The 22,433-nt window shown below is 55.5% G+C and overlaps 1 protein-coding gene across 1 annotated transcript in view; it reads left to right on the plus strand.

The window, feature by feature from the left end:
- The first annotated feature begins 8,618 nt into the window (after positions 1–8,618).
- Positions 8,619–22,433, plus strand: part of PACS2 (phosphofurin acidic cluster sorting protein 2) — a 33,704-nt gene continuing 19,889 nt past the window's right edge. The window contains exons 1-8 of the mRNA XM_046647187.1: positions 8,619–8,786; positions 9,523–9,627; positions 12,845–12,934; positions 14,211–14,336; positions 16,747–16,909; positions 17,523–17,596; positions 18,040–18,120; positions 19,510–19,571. Of these exons, the coding sequence (XP_046503143.1) occupies positions 8,619–8,786; positions 9,523–9,627; positions 12,845–12,934; positions 14,211–14,336; positions 16,747–16,909; positions 17,523–17,596; positions 18,040–18,120; positions 19,510–19,571 (869 nt within the window). The remainder of the gene's footprint in view (positions 8,787–9,522; positions 9,628–12,844; positions 12,935–14,210; positions 14,337–16,746; positions 16,910–17,522; positions 17,597–18,039; positions 18,121–19,509; positions 19,572–22,433) is intronic.

Here is a 22,433-nt window from a genome sequence, read left to right on the forward strand (position 1 = left end):
GGGTTTGGAGATGGAGCCTTTGAACAGGTGATTAAGTTAAATGAGGCCGTTAGGGTGGGCCCTCCTCCACTGTGAGTGGTGTCCTTATGGGAAGAGGAGATTGGGGCACAGAGACACCTGGCTGTGCACACAGGGGAAAGGCCATTCGAGGAGGCAGTGAGAGAGTCCTGGAACAGCTCCTTCCCTTGACCCCCGAGGAAACCCGCCCCACCGGCACCCTGCTCTGGGACGTCCAGCCTCCAGAAGTGTGAGATGATAGACATCTGTTGTTGGAGCTGCTGAGCTGTGCTGTCTGTTATAGCGCCCAAGGACACTAACACAGTGAACGTGTGGGAGTTGGCACCCCCTTGAGGCCCGTAGGAGTGCACATTAATCCTGCAACCTTGGGGGACAGCTTGACAGTGTCCTTGGACAGATTCCAAGTGCGCAGAGCCCAGACCAGCCACCCCACTTGGGTTGCTGATGCCTCAGTGCAGCTCGCACCCGGACCCACAAAGACGCAGACCAGAGCATGCTTGTAGTATCAGGTCCTTGGGAACAGCCCGAGTGGCCGTCAGTAGAGGATGGAGAAATCCTGTGCTCACACAGTGAAGAAGTGTACAGCTGGCAGGGGTTACCCATGTTGGTTCTATGAGCGGCATTGACAGCTCTCTGAAAGTAATGAGGTATTGGGTGCATAGGGCAAGTTGGAAAAGCATCAGCAGAGTGGCATTAGCCGCGTGATTTAAGAAACAGAACAGTACACTCTGCCCTGTATGTGCACCTGTAGTCAAAGCATGGCGCGCCCGGCAGTCTAGGGTACAGCGACGTCTCTGCAACAGGGAGCCGGAAACTCAGAGCTACCCGAGCTAGTGCTGATTGCTGCCCGGTGTTATGGTGCAGGTGTCAGTGGTCCAGGGCTGGCTGGGGGGCTCTGCTGTCCTTGGCACATGGCTTCCACTTCTGCGTCCAATGTGGCTGCCTACGTCCTGCCATTGCAGCCAGTGGGAAGGGAATGAGCAAGTGCCTTGCCTCCTGGACGTGATGCACGTCGCTTCTGTTCGGGTTCCACCACCCGGGCTGCTCAGTAGCCTCGCCCAGCTGCCCGAGAGTCAGGACCAAGGTCTCTGGCCAGGAAGCCGATACCCAGCTGACGTGGGGAGATTGGAGTTTGGGGACAGCGGTGCGTCTCGTGGAAGGAGGCCCTCCTGGAGATCACGGTTCCTTCCAAGGGAAAGGAGGGAGGGTGGTGGGGAGAGCACACAGTAGGTTTCTGTGGTTCTCGTCGCCTTATTTCTTTAAAAAGCTCTGAAGTTAGTGCGGGGAACATCTGTTAATTCTCGTTGGCCGATATGTGGGTTTTTGTGGCATTACTCTTTGTAATTTTTCTGTATGCCTCACACTTCCCTATTTCAGAAAACCAGGACACTGTTTCTCTAGGAGCAGGTACAAAGTTGGCTGTTTCTGCTCTCCTCTTTGAGCAGACACAATCGGAGGGCCAGACGGAGCACGAGGTGTGGAGCAAGTCTCCTTCCTGTGGCCCGTGGGTGCTCGCCTGTCAAGGGGATTACATTGTACACTGGCAGCATGTTTAAAATATGCTGTGCTTCCTCTGTGTTACTGCTGAGGCTGTCGCGATTGCAGGGTGTTTACCAAGTAACATCCCAGGGTAGTGGTGAATCATCATTGGGGGTTTTCAGTGTGTTTTGCAATAAACCTCATCCCTGGCTGTCTGCAGTGGAACCCTCAGGCCTTGCTCTAGAACGATCCTTGGGTAAAAACAAGTGGCCTTTGTTCTTTCACCTCGCTCAGTTTCTGCATGCAAATGATTCTTTTTATGCTTCTTTTTTTTTTTAAGATTTTATTTTTCCTTTTTCTCCCCAAAGCCCCCTGGTACATAGTTGTATATATGTATTTTTTCGTTGTGGGTCCTTCTAGTTGTGGCATGTGGGATGCCGCCTCAGCATGGCCCAATGAGCAGTGCCATGTCTGCACCCAGGATCCGAACTGGCGAAACCCTGGGCCGCCGAAGCAGAGCGTGTGAACTTAACCACTCAGCCACGGGGCCGGCCCCTCTTTTTATGCTTTTAATGCTGTTTGCACAAATAGCATCAGTTTGCACATATCTTAGAATACCAAAAAAAAAAAAAACCAGGGGAAACCCAAATGGCTGTAGGTGTTCACAGTGGTGGGAGAGGTGCGTCTCCCGTGAAGAAGCAGGGTGTCCATTCTGGGGAGGTGGTTTCTCTGCAGAGCCCTGAGCCCGCTCCAGGGAGCAGGCGGGGAAGAAGGCCACCTTTTAGACTGAAAGCCGGTGCCCCACTCGCGGCCTGTTGAGCTGTTCCTGTAAGGGGGGGCTATCAGAGTGGGACTCTGTGCTTCCTGGAGAGTCGTCCTCGTGTTGTGGACAGTGAACGCTATACCCACTCCCTTCACCGAGTCAAGTTGTGAGCAACAGAAACTTCTAGGGGCTGGCCCCGTGGCCAAGTGGTTAAGTTTGCGCGCTCCGCTGCAGGCGGCCCAGTGTTTCGTTGGTTCGAATCCTGGGCGTGGACATGGCACTGCTCATCAGGCCACGCTGAGGCAGCATCCCACATGCCACAACTAGAAGGACCCACAACTAAGAATATACAACTATGTACCAGGGGGCTTTGGGGAGAAAAAGGAAAAAAATAAAATCTTAAAAAAAAAAAGAAACTTCTAGAAACAGGAGTTGTGGAAGCCCTGAGAATGAAGAGAATGAGACCTTTGAGATCCCAACCCAAATAAGTTCCCTAGAAGCATTTCTGTTTATTCGAAGCAGGATCCACATAAGGCCTTGTTTGCAATTGGTTAATGTATCCTTCACGTCTCATGGGTGTTCTTAACTTGTGGAAGGTTACTTTTTAAATTTTACACACGGGGACATTCAGCCGGCCCAGCGCTGAGCCTTGTCACCCTGGCGACCAGGCTCTGAACACCGGACAGCCCACCCGCACCAGCTGCCTCCTGCCCCCCGCGGCGGCTCCCGGCTCCGCTGACCTGCCCTCTCTAGGACGCCGTGTCAGGGTGGTCCCCACTCTGTGGGCTGCCGCGCGCATGCACATGTGTGTACACATGTGTGTGCTGTGCGCGCATGCACGCGGGTGCTTCAACCCGCCTCCAGCAGCACTCCTGGTGTGGGGATGAGCTCTCCGTCTGTCTGAAGAACTCTAGGCTGTTTCCAGTCAGGGGCGCCTGTGAGCACCGCTGCTGTGAACACCCCTGCCCCAGTTCCCGCGCGGACACAGCCTCCACGTCCCTGGGGTGGACACGAGGAGTGGGATTGCAGGGTGGGGAGCTGCCCGTGCGCCCGGTGGCATTCCCGCCAGCAGGTCGGAGCTCCAGGCCGCCGATACCTGGCCAGTGCGGGGTTAGGTGTTGGATTTTATTTCAGGCTGTGTAGTGGGTGGGCAGTGGGGCCTCGTTGTGGTTTCAGCTGTGTGTCCCCAGTGACTGATCACAGGGAGCATCTCTCTGTGCACTTGTTTACTACCCACAGATCTTTTTTTTTTTTTTTACAATTTTAAAAAAGGAGTGGTTTTTTTTTAAATTTTATTAATGTTATGATAGATTACAACCTTGTGAGATTTCAGTTGTACATTATTGTTAGTCATGTTGTGGGTACACTACTTCCCCCTTTGTGCCCGCGCCCCGCCCCCCCTTTTCCCTGGTAACCACAGATCAGATCTCCTTGTCAATATATTAACTTCCACCTATGAGTGGAGTCATATAGAGTTCGTCTTTCTCTGACTGGCTTATTTCGCTTAACATAATACCCTCGAGGTCCGTCCACGTTGCTGCGAATGGGCCAATTTTGTCCTTTTTTATGGCTGAGTAGTATTCCATTGTGTATATATACCATATCTTCTTTATCCAATCATCAGTTTCTGGGCATGTAGGCTGGTTCCACGTCTTGGCTATTGTAAATAATGCTGCGATGAACATAGGGGTGCAAGGGACTCTTGGGATTCCCACAGATCTTTTTTGATGAAGTGTCTGTTCAAGTCTTTTGCCTATTTTTTTGGGGGGGTTGTTTATTTTCATATTGTTGAGTTATTTTGTTTTTTGCTGAGGAAGATTTGCCCTGAGCTAATATCCATTGCCAGTCTTCCTTGTTTTTCCTTTTATGTGAGCCGCTGCCACAGCATGGCTGCCAGAGTCGCGGTGCAGGTCCATGCCTGCAACCAAACCCAGACCGTCAGAGTGGAGCTGAACATAAGCACTGGGCCACCAGGGCTGGCCAACATATTGTTGAGTTTTGAGAGCTCTTTATATGTTCTGGATAAAACCCTTAGTCATATGTGATTTGCAAATATCCTCCCACTCCCCCCCACTTAGCTTGGCTTTTCATTCTCTCAGCAATGTTTTTCACAGAACAAAGTTTTAAATTTTGATGAAGTCTGACTTACCAAGCTTTCTTTTTCTGTTCTGTTAGTCTGTATGCCTTTCCTTTTGTCAGTACCACACTATCTTGATGACTGCAGGTTCACAGCAAGTCTGATGTCGGGTACCGGGAGGCCCCAGCTGACTTCGTTCTCCTTTGTCAAAGTTATGTTGATTATTCCGGTTCCTTTGCCTTTCTACATCAATTTAAAAATCAGTTTATTGATGTCTACAAAAAAGTCTTGCTGAGATTTCATTGGAATTGCATTAAATCTGTAGATCTAGTTTGGGGAGAATTAATATCTGTGAGCATGGCATGTCCCTCTGTTTACAGTTGTCCCCTCATCTGCGGGGCACACGTTCCAAGACCCCCATTGGAAGCCTGAAGCCACAGACAGTACAGAGCCCTCTGTATACTATGTTGCTCCCTTTATACACATACCTGTGATAAGGTTTAATTTATAGATTAGGCACAGTAAGAGATTAATAACAATAATAGTAAAATAGAACAACCATAACAATGCTGTAATAAAAGTTACCATATATCTCAGCAGCTCAGCATAGATTTTTTTCTTTCCTTATTAGGTCAAGAACTTCCACCTTGTCACATAAAGGAAGTACTTTATGGCTTCTCTTTGCCACGCTCGTACCACCAGCATCACTGCTCTCACCCTTTAAGGTCCTTCTTAGGTAAAATAAGGGCTCCTTGAACTCAAGCCCTGTGGTGCCTCCACAGCTGGTCCGACGACCCGGACAGCTACTGCGTGACTCATGGGCAGGGAGTGTGCACAGCGTGGACACACTCCACAAAGGGTGATTCGCGTCCCGAGCAGGACGGAGCGGGATGGTGGGAGATTTTGTCACACTACTTGGAACGGCAGGCAATTTAAAATGCGTGAATTGCTTGTTTTGGGAATTTTCCGTTTGATATTTTCGGAGTACGGTTGACCGTGGGTAACTGAAATAGAGGAGAGTGGAACCGTGGATGGCGGCTGCTGCGTGTGGGTCTTTAGTCCTTGTTCCAGCAGTTGGGAGTTTTCAGTGTGCAGATCCTGCATTTGTTTTGTTAGATTTCTTTCTTTCTTGTTTTGGAGCTATTATAAATGGAAGTTTTTAAAAATGACTTCCACTTGTCCATTGCTTTTATATGTTGAACCTGTGCCGTGTGGCCTTGCTAAGTTCATCAGTTCTGGGAGCTTGTTTTCACATTTCTGCAGTCCTTGGGATTTTCTTTTCTTTTTTTTTTTAAAGATTTTATTTTTTCCTTTTTCTCCCCAAAGCCCCCCGGTACATAGTTGTGTATTCTTCGTTGTGGGTTCCTCTAGTTGTGGCATGTGGGACGCTGCCTCAGCGTGGTCTGACGAGCAGTGCCATGTCCGCGCCCAGGATTCGAACCGACGAAACACTGGGCCGCCTGCAGCGGAGCGCGCGAACTTAACCACTCGGCCACGGGGCCAGCCCCGTCCTTGGGATTTTCTATATGAGTGATCATGTCTGCAGATAAGAGCTTTATTTTTCCTTTCCAGTCCTTCTGCCCTTTATTTCCTTTTCTTGCTTTATTGTCCTGGCAGGCCTTGAGTGCTGTGCTGACTGGCAGCGGTGAGCGGGCGCAGCTTTGCCTCCTTCTTGATCTCGGGGGACAGTGTGCTGTCCCTCACACCCAGCGTCATGGAAGCTGGGGGCCTTTTGGACATGCTCCATCGGGTTCAGGAAGTTCCCTTCTATTCCTAGTTCACCCAGAGTTTTTAATCACGAATGGATATTGAATTTTGTCAAAAGTCTTTTTGGGTCAGTTGAGATTTTGTGGGTTTTCTTATTTAGCCTGTTGATGTGGTGAATTACGTTGATTTCAAACGTTGGACCCGCTTTGCCTTCCTGGAGCGAACCCCGCTTGGTCGTGGTGTGATGTTCATGAATATTCCTTTCATGTGTGGCTGAATTCAGTTTGCTGATATTTTGTTGAAGATTTTTACGTTTATGTTCATAAGGGATGTTGGTCTGTGGATTTCTTTTTCGTGCTGCTTTTGTCTGGTATCGGTATCAGAGTAATGGATAAGCTCTGACAAGTATTGCTTCCTCTTCAGTTTTCTGGAAGATATCATGTAGACTCGTGTCATGTCTTCCCTTAATATCTGGTTAAATTCACTGGAGTTTTCTGTCTCAGAAAGTCTTTATTAGTTCAGTTTCTTGAGTGGCTTGGGTTGTTCACGTGACTGTCCATCCTGGTGAGTCTTGGCAGCTGTGGCTGTCACAGGGCTGGTGCGTTTTATCTGAGTGCTGGATTTACGTGCCCGCAGCTGTTGGTCGTGCCCCTGATCCTGCTTGTTCGGGTCTGTGAGGTCTGTAGTGGTACTCCTCGTTTTCCTGCTACTGCTCATTTTTGTCTCCTCTTTTTTTTTTCTTTGTGTGGCTAGAGGTTCTATCAATTTTATTGATGTTCCCAAAGAACCAACTTTTGGTTTTATTTTCTCTATTTTCAGCTTCATTGCTTTTGCTTTTATCCTCATTATTTTCTTCCTTCTGCTCACGTTGGGTTTATTTGCTCTTCTTTTCCTAGGGTCTTAAGGTGACTGACGCTTACCTTGTGTGATTGAGACCTTTCTTCTTTCTGACGTAAGCATCAAATGCTGAAATTCTCTTCTCAGCACTAATTTTGCTGCATCCCACACGTCTTGATTTATTGTATTTCACTTTTGTTCCACAAGAAGTCTCTCTGATTTCCTTCAAGACCCCTCTCTGGCCCCTAGGTTGTCTGGGCGTGTGCATTTAGTTTCCCGAGTGCTTGCTGTTCTCCTGCTCTCTCTGTCGTTGACCTCTAGTTAACTCCATCCTGGTCAGAGAACATGCTTCATACTTTTTGGTTCTTTTAAATGTGTTAAGTGCTTTCTACCCGGGATGCAGTCTCTCCTGGTGAGTGGGAGCCCCTTTGATCCGGCTTCTTCTCTCCTCCCTTGCAGTTCTTTTGCCCCTGGGCGGAGCCCTGCAGAATCTGCATGGCCCCAGGGCTGGAGTGGGCTGGGCTGGGAGCTGAGGGGTGGCCCAGCCAGGTGAGGTGTCAGGGACTGTCAGGGGCACATTCCATTTGCCTCCAACCTGGGGCTGTCCCTGCTGGCACGTCAGGGCGCATGGCTGCCTGGGGAAGCCCTGAGTCTGGCTCTTGGCTCCTGGGCCCAGTGTAGTGCAGGTGGTGTCACCATCGTCCCCCAGGCGGCCCCTGAGGGCCTAACAGGCTGAGGTGAAGGTTGGGGGGTTTGTGCGGGTCTTAGTCTATAAAGGTGACTGAATGATGACACGGGGAGGTCAGCGCCACTGAAAGAAAAGTTCGTGTTATTCTCAGTCCCCTGGAAACAACAGGCTCAGCACACCATGCAGGGCCACGGGGGAGCACCAGGTTGGCAGGAGGCAGAGGGAGCGAGGGGAGGCCCGGCCAGAGCCTTTATTGGGGTTTCCTCAGGAAAGGCATGGCATGGCAGAGTGAATGGCTTAGGATTGCCAGTCTGAATAGTCCTGGTGGACCTTGGGGCCCAGGGAATGTCCTAGTTGTCTGCCAGCTGGCCCTGGGTGTTTGGGCAAGGGTATTGGCTTGGTGTTGAGGGTTGGGTCAGGAGGTGGTTCAGGGTACAGGCCTGCATCCAGAGGAGACGGAAACAACTTTGGCCCGTAACTAATGGAAGCAAACTGTAGAATCTGAGAAAACAAGGAGCCGTGGGGTCTTCATTTCACGCCCGGAACAGCGGTGGGACCTCTGTTCCATGCGTGGTTGACAGGTGCTCTGGGAGACTTTCCCAAGCCGTGCAGTCGACTCTGCCCTTGCGTGTGTGCAGCCTGAGCACACCTGCCTCAGCCGCGCCCCCGCTGCCTGGCTCTGGCCATGTGTGTGTGCAGTGGGAGGACCCGGCCTTCTTCCTGGCCCACTGTGTCCCCACGCTCCGCTCAAAGGCACAGAGACAGAAGAGCGGAGAGTCACTTTGATGCTGGCAGGTGGGCTGTGCTCCGTGGCCTAGCCATGTCTGGCATTTGTCCTGCTGCCTCAGGTTCAGATGCATACTTTGGGGACCAAGTGGCAACTCAGGTGGGCATGGAAAGTCTGGATTTCCCAAATGGGACTCCTAACACAGATGTTGGGGACTTGGTCCAGGCAGCAGGGACATTTTAGCCTGGATGGTCACGTGCTTACCCTCATGTAGCCGTGTCGCTGCCCGTGTGAACAAGCAGACTGGCATCTGAGTGGGAAAATGACCAGGGCTTCAGGGAGCCGTGGAGAGGTGTCCAGTCTATGGAAGCTTTCCTGTGGGTCCTGGGGCTACAGTCCCACACAAGCGCACACCATCGGCTCCTCGGTCCTGGGCGCCTTCGTGGTGTTGTTCTGGAACCCACCCCGTGTGGATGCTGCCTCCCAGAAGGTGAGCATTCGTAAGGCGACAGCAATCGTGCATGCTGGGTCTGCAGTGTAGACACTGCAGCCAAAGCAGAGTAGAAGGTTCAGGTCCCACCCACTCTGTTCGCCAGGGACAGTGGTGGACACAGTGCAGGCTGTCCTCCAGGCCTTCCTAGGCAGGGCTGGCACACATCACCACAACTTTGTATGCAGAACAGAATGATGGAGGTGAAGTTGGCAGTGTGAAGGTTCAAGAAGGCTGGGGGTGAGGGGGCCCCGGGGGCCATGTAGGCAGGGCCTGCAAGGTGGGCGAGGCCTGCCGGGCCCCGGAAGACCTGTGCTCTTACAGCTGGGAGCAGGTTCCCAGCTGGCTGGCACCCTGGTCCCTGGGGGTTTCTGTGGTCTGCGGTCTCAGATTTCCTGTCTGCCCTTATCCTGCCTGTCCACAATCCCACACTGACACCTGCACGGGAGGCAGACCCGCCTCGGAGACCCTCTGGAGAGGGGCGCTTCGCTGGACAGCCTGGGGGTGCTGAGGCACCCGCTGTGTGCAGGGACCCCAAGGGTGGCTCCCAGCCTGGCCGGGCCTGGGCAAGGGCTCCTGGGAGATGTGATGGCCAGTCTCTAGGAGTGACCATGGTGCTGGAGGCCAGGGGCTGAGGGCATGTGGTCCAGTGCAGCCTGGCTGAGGCCGGGGCTGCTGTGGGGTAGGGACGTTTTGGTGTGAGGAGGTGTGGAGGGTGTAATCACTGCTGAGCCAGCTCTGTGCCCTTCGCAGGTTGTGCAGCCTGACCTTGAAGAAGCTGGTGGTCTTCAAGGAGCTGGAGAAGGAGCTCATCTCCGTGGTGATAGCCGTCAAGATGCAGGTAAGGGTTCTCTCTCTGCACTGTCCTGGGACCGCGTCAGATGCCTGTACTGTCCAGGAGACGAGAGTGGGCAACACCCACCACAGCTGGCCCCTTACCTGTGCAGGTGGCCGGGAGCCCGATTCTGTCTTGGAGCCAGGGGGCCTCTGCCCAGGCAGTTGGCCTGGAAGATGGTCCTGATGCTCTGGCAGGGTTAGAACCCTCGGGGGCACAGTCCTGTCCCCATGAAGGACCAGCAGCCTAGCGTTCAAGAACATGGAGGAGAGCGGGAGTGCTGAGCTCGCTGCCCATGGGCCTTCCCAGAGCAGAGGCACGGGCGGAATGCCTGTGCTGGGTCATGCTTGCCCCTCCCTGGCCAGCCCCCGACCCAGGCCCGGCCCAGCTGTGCCCACCTCTCTCCCCCACACCATGGTAGTCCGCGGCCCTCAGGTGGCACAGGCTCCTCTGTTTGGTCTGATTTCTGCCTTTCAACAATAACGGTGTTTCAGGAGGGCCCCTCGCCCTGCCCGTTCCTTGGGGGAGAGTAGCCCCTGGCCCTCAGTGCTGCCTTCACCCGGCAGCAGTGGAGGGGCCCAGCCAGCCATGGGGCCACCCGCATAGTGCCTCCTGCGGCCCTTCACAGCTGTCCCCTGGCAGGTGTGGGCCCATGTGTAGGGTCCGCCTCTGCAGGCCCTCCCTCCCCCAGAGCAGGCAGCCATGTGTACCGGTTCCTCGAAGTGTGGGAATGTCCGTGGTGTGGCCCTGCAACTGAGCCACCGTAGATGCAGGTGCCTGGCCTGTTAGGACCCCTAAACCATCAGACCCATGGGGCGGAGGGCCTGCTTCACCTCGGTCCCAGGCTACTGGAGCCCAGGCTGCAGCCCTGCATGGTTGCTCAGGACCCCAGCCTCAGCTCCTGATGCAGGGTCTCCGGGGCTGGCTGGACCAGCATGAGTCAGGCTCTTCTCCAAACTGAGAGCTCCAATTTGAGTTTGAGGAGGAGCATCTTTATTTCTCCAGTCAATTGCTACCATCCAAAAAATGTTACACTTCTGAATAAAGATCTGAAATCCTTTTCTTCAGCAAAGATGCTGTTGTAAGATCTCAGCAACAAAGCAAGCTGTCCCAGGCTGTGTGCTGGGCTGCATGTCGGCCCACAGCAACATGCCTCACATGAGAATCGGCCCACCCGTGTGCAGGCGCCATAGGCTATGCTCTGGCCTCCTGCCTGGCCAGTGGTCAGGATCTCACCAGATGTTCAGACCACGGTGGAGTTCACCCATCCCTGGCCTATGACTCTAGTGCTGACCGCTGACATGATTGATCTGCTCCACACTCTGGCCCTATTCCTCGACCTCCTTCCCCCAGCTACCCATCTGCGTGGTCTTGCCCCTGACCCCGTCATTACTGAGAACTCAGCTTCCAGGATCAGGGCCCCAGGATCCTTGGAGCCATCCCACCTCTCCAGCTCACCTGAGTACCCCCATCAACTGGCTGCTTGCTCTCTGCACCCCATGGCCCATGGCCTCCCCTGCAGACCCTCAGTTCCTTGCCTGCTTCTCTTTGGGCATTCTCTCCTGCCTGGGTCACCTGTTATCTGCTCAGTCTGCGCCTGCGTCCGAGGGGTCGGGCAGGGCTGGAGGAAACGGCCTTTGGCCTTCTCCGAGACGTGCCTTTCAGACCTGCTCCTGTCTCCTCAGCCCCTGCCCGAGCTGAGTCCCTGTTTCTTAATTCCCAGAGGAAGCAGATGTGCTGGCCTCCCTCACTAACCTGCGTCTGCGCACGTGTGCTCACTGCCCTCCTGGTCTGTGCGTGGACCCGCCCTTCTCCCGGCACAGGCTGGTCAGTTCAGGTCCTCTGAGAAGCAGACCCTAAGATGGGGTCAGATGTGCAAGAGATCTGGGGGAGACGCCTGTGAGGGACAAAGGGGCTTGGCTAGAGGATAGGGGGGTGGGGAGGGGTGCCTCCACACCCGTGCTGAGCTCCCTTGCTCTGTCGGGGGCTGGGAGCAGCCTGGTCATGAGGCCTTGGCACTGCCATGTGGCCCAGCAGGCAGCAGCCAGGCCACTGTCAATGGGCTCCTGAAGCAGGACATCTGAGCAGAGCGTCACACGGCAATGCAGGCCAGCCCTGCACCTGTGCCCAGGACCCCACACCCCCGTCACTCCCATCAACTCTCATGTCCTTGTCCTGCACCCGCACCTCGCTCCTGCTCTCACCGTTTCACCTAACCCCTGATCTTGGTCAAACGCCTCAGGAGTCACCCCCTCCACCCTGGAAGCCACCTGGTCACCTCTGTTCTCCTTTCCAGCCCTGTGATCCTACCCCTCCTGGTGCCCCACAGACGTGGGGTTACAAATGTGTCCTAGTGGGCCTGGCTTCCTGCACTTAGCACACAGTCTCAAAAGTTCGTCCACGTTAGGACAGCAATTTTAAAACAATTTTGTGATGACCATCTTTCATCCATTTGAATTTACATTGCTGGCAGGTTTGAGGTTGGGGCCTGTGTATGGCTTTGTTTTTTTGTGAAGAAGACTGGCCCTGAGCTAACATCTGTGCCCATCTTCCTCTACTTTATATGTGGGACGCCTGCCACAGCATGGCTTGCCGAGCGGTGCCATGTCTGCACCCGGGATCCAAACTGGCAAACTCTGGGCCGCCAAAGCAGAGCATGTGAACTTAACCACTGTGCCACCGGGCTAGGGCCTGTGTGTTTTATACAGACGATTTGTTATCCACTTATCATGGCCACTTTGTGGCTGACTCTTCCTGCTGACCTGAAGGTTGGTTATTCTAACTAACTTTGTTCAGTGTGCATCCGCACGTTTTGGGTCTATCCCTGCCCGCCCTCTGCCACCCCTGCCCGAGCCACGGTGCACTGCATCTTGGTCCCTGCCTCTGTGCCACATTTGCGCCCAGCGCTCTGCTTTTCAGGATACCTGGCATCTGGCACACCCTTTCTCCCAGCAATGTCCAGTCACCGCACCCGCTGTGTACTTCCTGATCTTCTCTCTAGTTTCTTAGCACAGACGCCTTGAGGAGGACTTCGTGGCTAAAGGATATGGGCATTTTTAAGACTCCTGATAAATCTACGCATTGTGCCTTTGGGACCATGCGAGCTTGTGCTCCCCACCCGGGTCTCTTCATCCTGAGAGCGTAGAGAGAGCTGACATGACAGTGACTCGAGCCGGCTTCATTGTGAGATGCCTTCTGAATCAGATGTCCTGTTGTATCCCAGGGCTCCAAACGGATCCTGCGGTCCCATGAGATTGTGCTGCCCCCCAGTGGACAAGTGGAGACCGACCTGGCGCTGACGTTCTCTCTGCAGGTGGGCCTGGCCCCGTGGGGGCCCCACGCTGCCACACCAGCCTCGGTCAGGGCCTCCTCCTCCATGTTGGGAAGCGTGCTTTGGTTTGTCAGGCTGAGTTTCTCATCACGTTCCCACGATGTGGCAAGGTCGGGAACTCAAGTCACCAAGTTCCGGTCCTTTCGTTCTAGTATTTAGAAAAGATGGGGAGGAGTGTGTGGAAACTCAGCTCTGAGGTTCAAGCCCCTTGAAGTGTTTGGGTGTGCTGGCGGGAATGTGGCCTCCGTTTAGACCGGGGCACGCCCCCAGGAGAAACAGAACTCTCCCTGGACTCTGTGCTGAGCCCTGATCTGTCGAGGGGCCTAGATCAGCCCCAAACTCACCCCAAGGGCAGCTCCTCACACCTGTGTTCCTCTTTTTGTCCCTGTTGAAGATCCGTGTACGGAGACTCAGCACACGCACTTCTGACCTGATACTTGCTTTAAAGATTAACGCCATAGTTACTATCAGTCTGTTTCAGACCCATTGAAACTACTCTTTTCTCATTGCAAGTGTGTAAGACACTTTTCTCATTGTGAGTGTGTAAGACCCTGACCCTGCCTGGTGGGGGGTTGGAGGGCGTTCTGCCCTGAGCTCTGACGCCCTCTACAGCAGCTTCTGGGTTTTGTGTTGATTTTTTCTTCCCAGGGGAGTCAGGCTTATTGGAATACAATTTACAAGTTGTACAATTCACCCGTTAGAAGTGTGTGGTTCCATGGGTTTTAACAACTGTGCACAGGGGTGTAGCTACCACCGCAGTGAGGGTGCGGGACAGCCCCATTGTCCCCCAACTTTTAAAATTGGCTTTGATTTGTGAGCTTTAAGGCGGACTTGTGCACATCTGCTTTGTGTGCACAGGCTCGGCAATCACAAAGTCCTGGCCGCACCATGCACGGGCCACCTGGAGCAGTGCATAGCTGCCTGTGGCTGCCTCGGGGAGCACAGCGTCCCTTACAGGAGGCACGCCACCTGCCCTGCCACGCTGTGGGGAGCATGTGCTGGGTGCTCAGGGCCCACTGATCACCCAGATAAGCTTCTGAGCTGTTGTTGTATGTTCACAGATAGGTGGGCCCCTCCCAAAGGCTGTAGTAAACCATGCATGTCCCCCAGCAGTGGCTTTTAATGTAGACTGAGGTGCATGGTGACCCAGCAGGAGTGAGCCTCTGAGGGTCAGCAGGGGTGAGCCCTATGACACACAGGAGACCCTGCAGGTGTCAGGTGGGCATGATGGCAACTGTGACTCCCCCTTCTCCCTTAGTACCCACACTTCTTGAAGAGGGAAGGCAACAAGCTTCAGATCATGCTGCAGCGGAGAAAGCGATACAAGAATCGCACGATCCTGGGCTACAAGACACTGGCGGCGGGCTCCATCAACATGGCTGAGGTGAGGCTGCCCACGGCTGCCCTTCCTGCCGCCACCAGAGCGCCTGCGAGGCCAGCTCCAACGGGATGGCTGCCCTTCAGCCGAGGGTAGATTTTGGCTCAGGATGGGTCTGTCCTCTTCCCTCCTGAGAAGTGTCTGTGCAGTGCTCCCCCTCGCTGGTCCTCCTGTGACACCCGTGTGTCGCTCAGTTGGCACTGACCCTGGCTAGCAGGGCAGGGCTGCAGTCAGCGCAGGGGGCTATCAGGGGCAGACGGCATGCATGCTCGTGAGGGTCAGAGGGTGGCGTGAAGTCGAGGAAGTTCCCTATTGAAGAAATGAGAAAGTATGTCAGAACAGGACCAACAAAGTGACAGCTGGTCCTGGAGGGCAGCTCAGGGCCCCCCAGTGTCCCTTGTGCTTCTGGGCCTTTACGTAAATATCGTAGGACTGCGCCTGGGGCTGTCTAGGCAACCGCCCGGCATCAGTGGTGCTCAGGAGCGCAGAGCTGTGCTAGTGCCTGCCTGAGGCAGGGCAGGGCAGGGGCGTGGGCTGGCTGGCCATGACAGCTCCACGTGGGGAGCCAAGGCTGCCCCCTGAGCCTTGTGGCCCACCCCCAGCACCTGCTCAAGCCTGCAGGCCTCCTATGCCTCCTCAGACCCTTGCTGCCTACCCACCGGCCTGTCCAGGACAAACACAAGTGCTGCTCAGGGCTTAGCCCCTCCCAGCTGCCTGTACCCAGGGAGACGTGGGGCAGGAGGGTTGCAGAGAGCCAAGAAGGGCTGGGGGCTGCATTTCTCTGTGCTGCTACTGGGCCTTAGCTGAGCCTCCCAGCCCCCAGACCCCAGAAGCGGCACAGGCAGACCAGGCCTGGACTCCTTGGGGCCTGGCAGGCTCCTCCGCTGGCCCAGGGCCTCTGGTCATCCAGCTGTCCTCTCTTCTGGCCCAGGGCCTCTGGACATCCTGGGCCTCCTGCCTCCAGTCTGAGTTACCGGGCTCAGAGGAGGCTCAAAGATGCCACCTCATCTTTCTGCTTGAGCAGAGGGGCCTGATTTGTGTGGCAATGCTGTGTCCCATTCCATTTCTCACTGGCGATGCAAGCAGTATCCTGCAGCACATGCCAGCCCGCCCCTGACCTGTGTGGACCTTCTGTAAGAGGCCGGCTTCTCTCCTGTCATCCTGAATGGACAAAGGAGAAGAGCAGGTTTTCCTGAGGGCTCATGCCTTGGTTGAAGGAGCGGCAGCCCCACCTGCCCGCGCCCAGGCCCCTCCAAGCCGAGACTGAGCCCTGGCTCCTCTGGAGCAGTGCGTCCTGTGGCCCTGAGTGGCGTGCACTCTGCCTGCTTGTTTTGTCGGGGCACCTCCCTGATGTGGGCGTCTGAGCTGCGCTGAGCACGTTCACACGGCTGTGTGACAAGAGCACTCGGCAGTTGGCGTCTCTTTAGCCAGGTGACGCAGGTGTGCTGGGGGCTGCGGCCTCAGACAGCACATGATATTGCGTGTGCTCCATGTGTTCATGAGTACGTTGTCTCCAGGCACACATGCACACACAGGCATAGGGAGTGGGTCTGAGGCTTGGAGTAAACTTTATTTTTTACTTAAGAGTTTACACCCCAAATCAGGCCCCCCAAATTTTTAAAAATCTGGTCCATAAAATTCTAACACCTGGATTTGACCAAGTGACCCCAAAAGGCAGCATCTAAAATGCAAAGGCTCCAGTGCACGTGTTCTCAGAGTTGTTGTTACAAGGCCCATGTCAAGGTGAATTGCTGGGTGTCTGGGGCTGGCGTGGAGCACAGGCTGTTGCTGGGGAGGGGCATGTCGGGGCACGTGGGGTCACTCTGCTACTCTCCCTGGTTCTCTTGAAATCTCTTATGACCAAAATGACCCCAGTGGCTCACCGTCCTGGTGGGTCAGCCTGGTGGGGGTCGGCTCCACAGCCTGAAACCCCCAGCCTGCGGTGGTGCTGGTCCTCCTTGGTTCCCAGCAGACACGGGTCCCTGGAATCATATCCCGTGAGTCAGTGGCCATGTCTGGGAGCTGCTGGCTGGCCCACAGCAGCAACTTCAGCGTTTGCTGCTGTCACAGCCACTGGGCAAGCAGGCTGCAGATCCTCCTCTCTGACAACCTTCAGCCTCTAATAGCTGAGCCTGCTGCTGACCTCCCCAGCTTGGCCCAGCGTGCTCCCTCCTGGCCTGTCCACCCGCTCCCGTGTCCTCCCCTTGTGTCCCATCCACTGGCTCCTGTGTCCTCCTGCCTTGTGGCCATGTCTCCTGCCCACAGTGCGCTCCTACTCCTGTGGTTGCTCTGCTGAGGTGCCAGCCCCTCTTGTCACCGCCGAGAGGAAAGGCCATCAGATACCCCAGCATGTGCACCGGAAGGTGGGGCTGGTCCCTGCTCCGTGGTACTTTCTAGAACTGTGCCCTGCCCCCAGGTGATGCAGCACCCCTCTGAGGGTGGCCAAGTGCTGAGCCTCTGCAGCAACATCAAGGAGACCTCGGTCAAGGTGGCTGAGATCTGGATCTTCTCCCTGTCCAGCCAGCCCATCGACCACGAGGACAGTGCCATGCAGGCCGGCCCCAAGGCCAAGTCCACAGGTGTGTGCCGGCGCAGGATCCTCCATGTCCCTGTGTCTCTGCCACAGGACGCCCCCTCCTGGCCGCCGTCGTGTCGGGTTTGAGACATCGGGGCGGGGATGCAAGGGTTTGCAGGCTGCTCTCGGCTCTAGCCTCCCAGCAGAGTTGTGCGTGCTGTTGTGGGAGCCCAGGCTGCAGGGTGTCCCAGCTCTGCTCTCGACACTGTGACATCATCAGTGAGCGGAGGTTGTGGGGTTGATCGCAGTGCCTCCAGGGTCTAGGCACAGGTCCTGGTATGGTTGTCACCACCATCACACTTGGGGTCACCGTCCGCCCTGAGGTGAAGGAGGGCAGGCAGGAAACCTGGTCCAGCGCAAGATCCAGGCCGAAAGGCGTGACAGCAGGAGGGGTTTTCCAGGCTGCTGTGGGGGCCGGGCCTGCGGGGGTGGAAGCACAGCCCCCCGCCGTCCTTAACTACCCATCTGCCAGGGCTGCCCAGCTTCCTCTGTGCTGCCCGCGGGGTTGTCTCCTCGTGGGCCCCACGTGCCCGAGGCCTGTCGTCAGGTTGCCGCCTCATTGCCAGGATGCGGTCGGAACCTTGCGGTGTTCTCCCTTCCCTTTGCTTGTTCCGCAGATAACTACTCTGAGGAGGAGTATGAGAGCTTCTCCTCGGAGCAGGAGGCCAGCGATGATGCCGTGCAAGGGCAGGTAACTTGGGGCTGCGTGTGACGGGGCCACCTTGGCCGTGCAGGGACCATGTCTTACTAGGAGATGCCTGCTTCAGAGCCCTGGTGCCCTGCGCCCAGCTCCCGCCAAGATGCCCCAGCTGCTGGCAGCCCACAGCTGACGGGCCCAGGACCTCCAGAGTCACCACTGCCAGGGTGGCACAAAGCAGGAGAGGCTGGGAGCTCGGCCCCCCTGTGGCACCTTGTTTTTCCGTCCCCAGGGCTGGGAGTGCGTCAGCAGAGCTGTGGGGTGCCCTGGAGGCCACTCCCTTGTCAGCTCCTGGGAGACGGACCTCCACCGAGCCGCCCGGGAGGCCACCTGTCCCTGTGGGGAGGCCCTGGCCAACAGGCGTGTGGTGGGCAGTGGGGGTCCCTGGGGCCCTGTCCAGGCTGGCCCCGGCCTTAGGTGCTGTGGTGTCCTTGCAGGATCTTGATGAGGATGACTTTGATGTGGGGAAGCCCAAGAAGCAGAGGCGATCGATAGTAAGAACGACGTCCATGACCAGGGTCGGTGGAAACTGGTTTTACTAACGCTAGGGAAGGGCAGAGGGCGGGGCTGGGTGGTGGGGCACACGGCCATGGTATCAGCCCAACCTCAGGGGCTCTGGGAGGTTGAGCCCTCAAGAGGGTGGGATGGGGAGGCGAGGGGATCATGGCGTGCACAGTGCTGTCCCCCATGGCCTGGCTCCGTTGGCTCCTGAGGTCCAGTCTCTTCCCCTGGATATGGTGTGAAGGTGGGGAGACCCTGTGCCACAGCCTTGTCCTGGGAGGGGGGCTGTGAGGTGCCATTGTCAGTTATGGGGCATCCCCAGGCTGCTGGCCACAGGCCCAGAGGGCAGCGGACGAGGCCCGGGGGCTGGCTTCCTGCCCAAGCCACTCCACGAGCAGAGCCTGGGGCTGCCCCCTCCCTGCTTGTGCCCAGACATGCCCTGTGTGAGGCCAGTCCCCCACGTCTCTCAGTGTCCGGCCCACCTGGCAAGGTGGCCCCGGGGGGCTTGGCAGGGCTGTCAGCCTTCTCCTTCAGGAAGAAAGTTCTGGGCAGAGGCCTTGGCCTGTCACCGAATGTCCTCCACTGGGTGCCTGGAGCTCCTGGGAGGCTCACAGCTGCTCCCCGTCTGCCAGGCCATGGCCCCAGCACCGTGGTGGCCAGGGAAGCCCTGGTACTGATGGGCCATCGGGCACAAGCCCAGCCCCAGAAACCACTGCCCCCTCGGTGGTGCTGGGAGGCTGGGGCTGGTCCTGACAGATCTGGTGACGCGCGTCCTTTCTGTACCATGCTCAGCAACCACACTACTGTGGGAGCACCTGGTTGAGCCTCAGTTCTGGGGCCCAGGTGCACAACTTCTGTGGAGCGGACCACTGGCCTCCTTTTATAGAATTGGACCCCCAAGGATGGCTGAGTGGCTACCTCGCTCAGTGGCCAGAGCTGAGCCCCTGTGGCCCCAGGTGGCACCAGAAACAGACAGAACTCAGGCTCTCTGCTGAGCCCTCGCCACCCCCTGCCTCCCCTGATGCCCACACGCATCTGCTGGAGTGAGGTGGTGCTCCGGAAGTGGCCAGTGAGCCCAGGAAGGGCTAGCAGCTTTGCACGGAGGCTTCTGGAAGAACCGTAGAGATGGCGCATGCCTTCCATCTGGTTCCCCTTCGCCAGGCCTGGGACTGTGGGCTCCGTCCTGGTCCATTCCTGAGTCTGCCTGCAGCTTTGGGTTCAAATGCTCATGAAAATGCTTGTTGTTCAACTTATGAGAGCTGTGTTTGAGTTCATAAATGTCGCAGCGGGCAAAGCCACGCTGCCCTCTACTGGGGCTGCACTCGTGGGCCCAAGGTGCCGGCCTCGCTGTGTCCTCCCAGGGGAAGCGGCTCCCGTGGGTCTGACTCTGCCCTGCTTTCTCACAGCAACAAAACTTCAAGCAGAAAGTCGTGGCTCTGCTGCGGAGGTTTAAAGTGTCGGACGAGGTGAGTGGGCCCCCCACCCCATCCCCTCACGCCCACAGCAAAGTGTCCTGGCTGGAGGGCTCTGGAGGCCAGTTCTGGGCCAGGTCCTGGCTCTGCCGCTTACTGTCCACATGGCCCTCTGGCCATCACTCTCTTTGTCCTCAAGAATGGGTAGTGGTGTTGCCTGCCCGCTAGGGACACACCAGGGGTCGAACGGAGGCCCCTGGAGATCGCCGGCTATGTCAATGAGCTGACTGGGGGGGAGGCTGGACCTCGTTGTCTTTGGGGGGGTGTGACCAGGGGTTTTTGTGTTTTGTGTCCTTCTATAAATCGACTTTATTTTTAGGGCAGTTTTAGGTTCACAGCAAAATTGAGCAGAAAGAAAGGGCAGGGTTCTCATACACCCCCGTCACCACACAGCCTCCCCCACTGTCAACATGCCACGTTTTAAAAATTCTTTCTTTTAGCTTTTCTCTAGTCTCCACATTTTCTATGATGAGTTTGCATAACTTTTATAACCAGAAGAAGAATGCCTTGGGTTTTTTTTTAATGTGGTCAAAGGAAAAGTAGTCTGCAGGTTCTAGACCCACCCAGGAGAGGTGGCATTCAAATATCTGAGCCCCAGGTGTCATCATCACACATGATCATGTGGCATCGAAAGCGAGCTGAGCTGGCCAGCAATGGTGGCCACACATCCACACACACGAAGGCTGTCCCCTCAGGGGCTGTGGCAGGTCAGCTCTTCTCAGACGCAGGTGTGAGACAGGTGCACCTCAGCCCCAGGGCTCCCAAAATTCACCTACAGATTCAACAGCATTCCTGTCCGATTCCCAGCTGCCCTTTTGTAGAAATCAACCAGATAGTCCTAAAACTTACATGGAGATGCAAGGGACACAGAATAAACAAAACCACCTTGAGAAAGAAGAACAAAGTTGGAGGACTCATGCTTTCTAATTTCAAAGTGGACTGCAAAGCTGCAGTCGTCAAGACCATGTGATGATCAGTGGCGTAGAGTCAGGAGTCCAAAATAAATCTTCTGTTTATATTCAGTTGATTTTCAACAAGGATGCCGGCCTGTTCAATAGTGGAAAATGGCCTTTTCAGCAAATAGTGTGGGAACAACTGGAGAGCCACATGCAAAAGAGTAAAGTTGGACCCCTCCACGTACAAAAATTAACTCAAAATGGATCAAAGACCTAAATATGGGAGCTAAAACCATGAGACTCTTCAGAGAAAACATGGGAGTAAATCTTTGTGACCTCAGTTAGGTGATGATTTCTTAGATGTGACACAGAAAGCGCAGGCAAGCAAAGAAAATGCCGTCAGTGGGGTTGCATTGACGTTTAAGACCTCTGCTCCAAACAGCACCACTGAGAACAGGGAACCGCAGCCATAAAGCAGAACGCTGTTGCAAGTTATGTATCTGATGAGGGGCTTGTGTCCAGGATATATAAAGAACACTTAGAACTCAACAATAAAAAGACAACCCAATTTAAAAAGTTAATTGTCCAATTTAACACTTGGGCAAAGGATCTGCCGAGACACTTTTCATCGAAGAAGATCTAAAACAGCCCTCAGCCCTGGAAGGATGCTTGGCGTCACTAGTTGTCAGGGAAATGCAGGCCAGAACCCCTGAGACACCACTTCCTGCTCACCAGGGTGGCTGTGATTGAAAAGATGGAAAATAATAAGTGGTGGCGAGGACAAACAGCCGGAACCTGTCTCACTGCTGGGGGCAGTGTGGAAGGGTGCAGCCACTTTGGAAAACAGTGTAGTAGTTCCTCTGAAGCTCAGTGCACAAGACAGACGCTGAACGCCCAGCAGTCCATTCCTGGGTACATGCCTCCAAGAGAGAGACACGTGCCCACACGAAGCCTGGTACGCAGATGTTCACAGAGCCTCAGTTGTTACAGCAAATGCTGGAAACAGGCCCACGTCCATCCGCTGTTGTCGTTTAGACACTTGGTCCCTCGTGCCGTTAGGTGGATCCCCACTCCGAGCGCCCTGTGCACAGCCGAGGGAACCTGCCGGTCCTTCTGCACCATCCTCCCACCTTCCGGCGCTGTATCAGACATGCTCCTCTGCTGTTCACAGGGCTTTCATGGCCAGTGTCTTCAGAAGTGGGTGGCCAGGTCCTTCTTTCTAGTCTGTCTTCTCTGGAAGCTCCACTGAAACCTGTCCACCAAGGGTGACCCTGCTGGTGTTGGAAACAGCAGTGGCAGAGCTTTCAGCATCACAGCAACACGCAGCCACCACAGTGTGACACCTGGTAGACACGTGGTGAGCACCAAGTCTTTCTTAATCACGAGACCACCAGGGCTGGCTGAAGAGTTAGCTATTGGCAAACACAACACAACACGGATGGCTCTTAAATCCATCATGCTGAGTGGGAGCAGCCCCACAGCAGGCTGCATGCTGTGCAATTCCATTTATGTGACGTCCTGGAAGAGGCCAGACACGGGGACAGGAGTCACTTCGGTGGTTGCCTGGGGAGGAGAGGGGACTAGGAGGGGAGGGAGCCTGCCTGGGGAGGGGAACATTTACATCCTGATTGTGGACGTGGCCACATAGCGCACGCGCCTGTCACAGCACTGCCTTGGCTCTGGAGGCTGCATTTGTGTGGTGAAGCGCGTCGCACAGCGGGATCACAAGAGGGTGCCGAGGCAAGACAGAGCGGCTAGCCGTGCCCAGCGCCTGGGTGACAGGAGGTCCCTGGGTGTCGCCCCAATGTGTGGGATAGCTGGGCTGAGGGGTGTACTGGAGAGGGTACTTGGTGGCTCTGGCCCCCTTCCCGTCTGTCCTGCAGATGCTACTTCTGGCCCTTTAGCCAGTCTGCCAAGGGGACCCCGCCACGCTGGTCCTCACACATCTGGCCTCGCTGTAGG

This window comes from Equus quagga, chromosome 20, assembly GCF_021613505.1.
Source record: "Equus quagga isolate Etosha38 chromosome 20, UCLA_HA_Equagga_1.0, whole genome shotgun sequence".
Taxonomy (NCBI): Eukaryota; Metazoa; Chordata; class Mammalia; order Perissodactyla; family Equidae; genus Equus; species Equus quagga.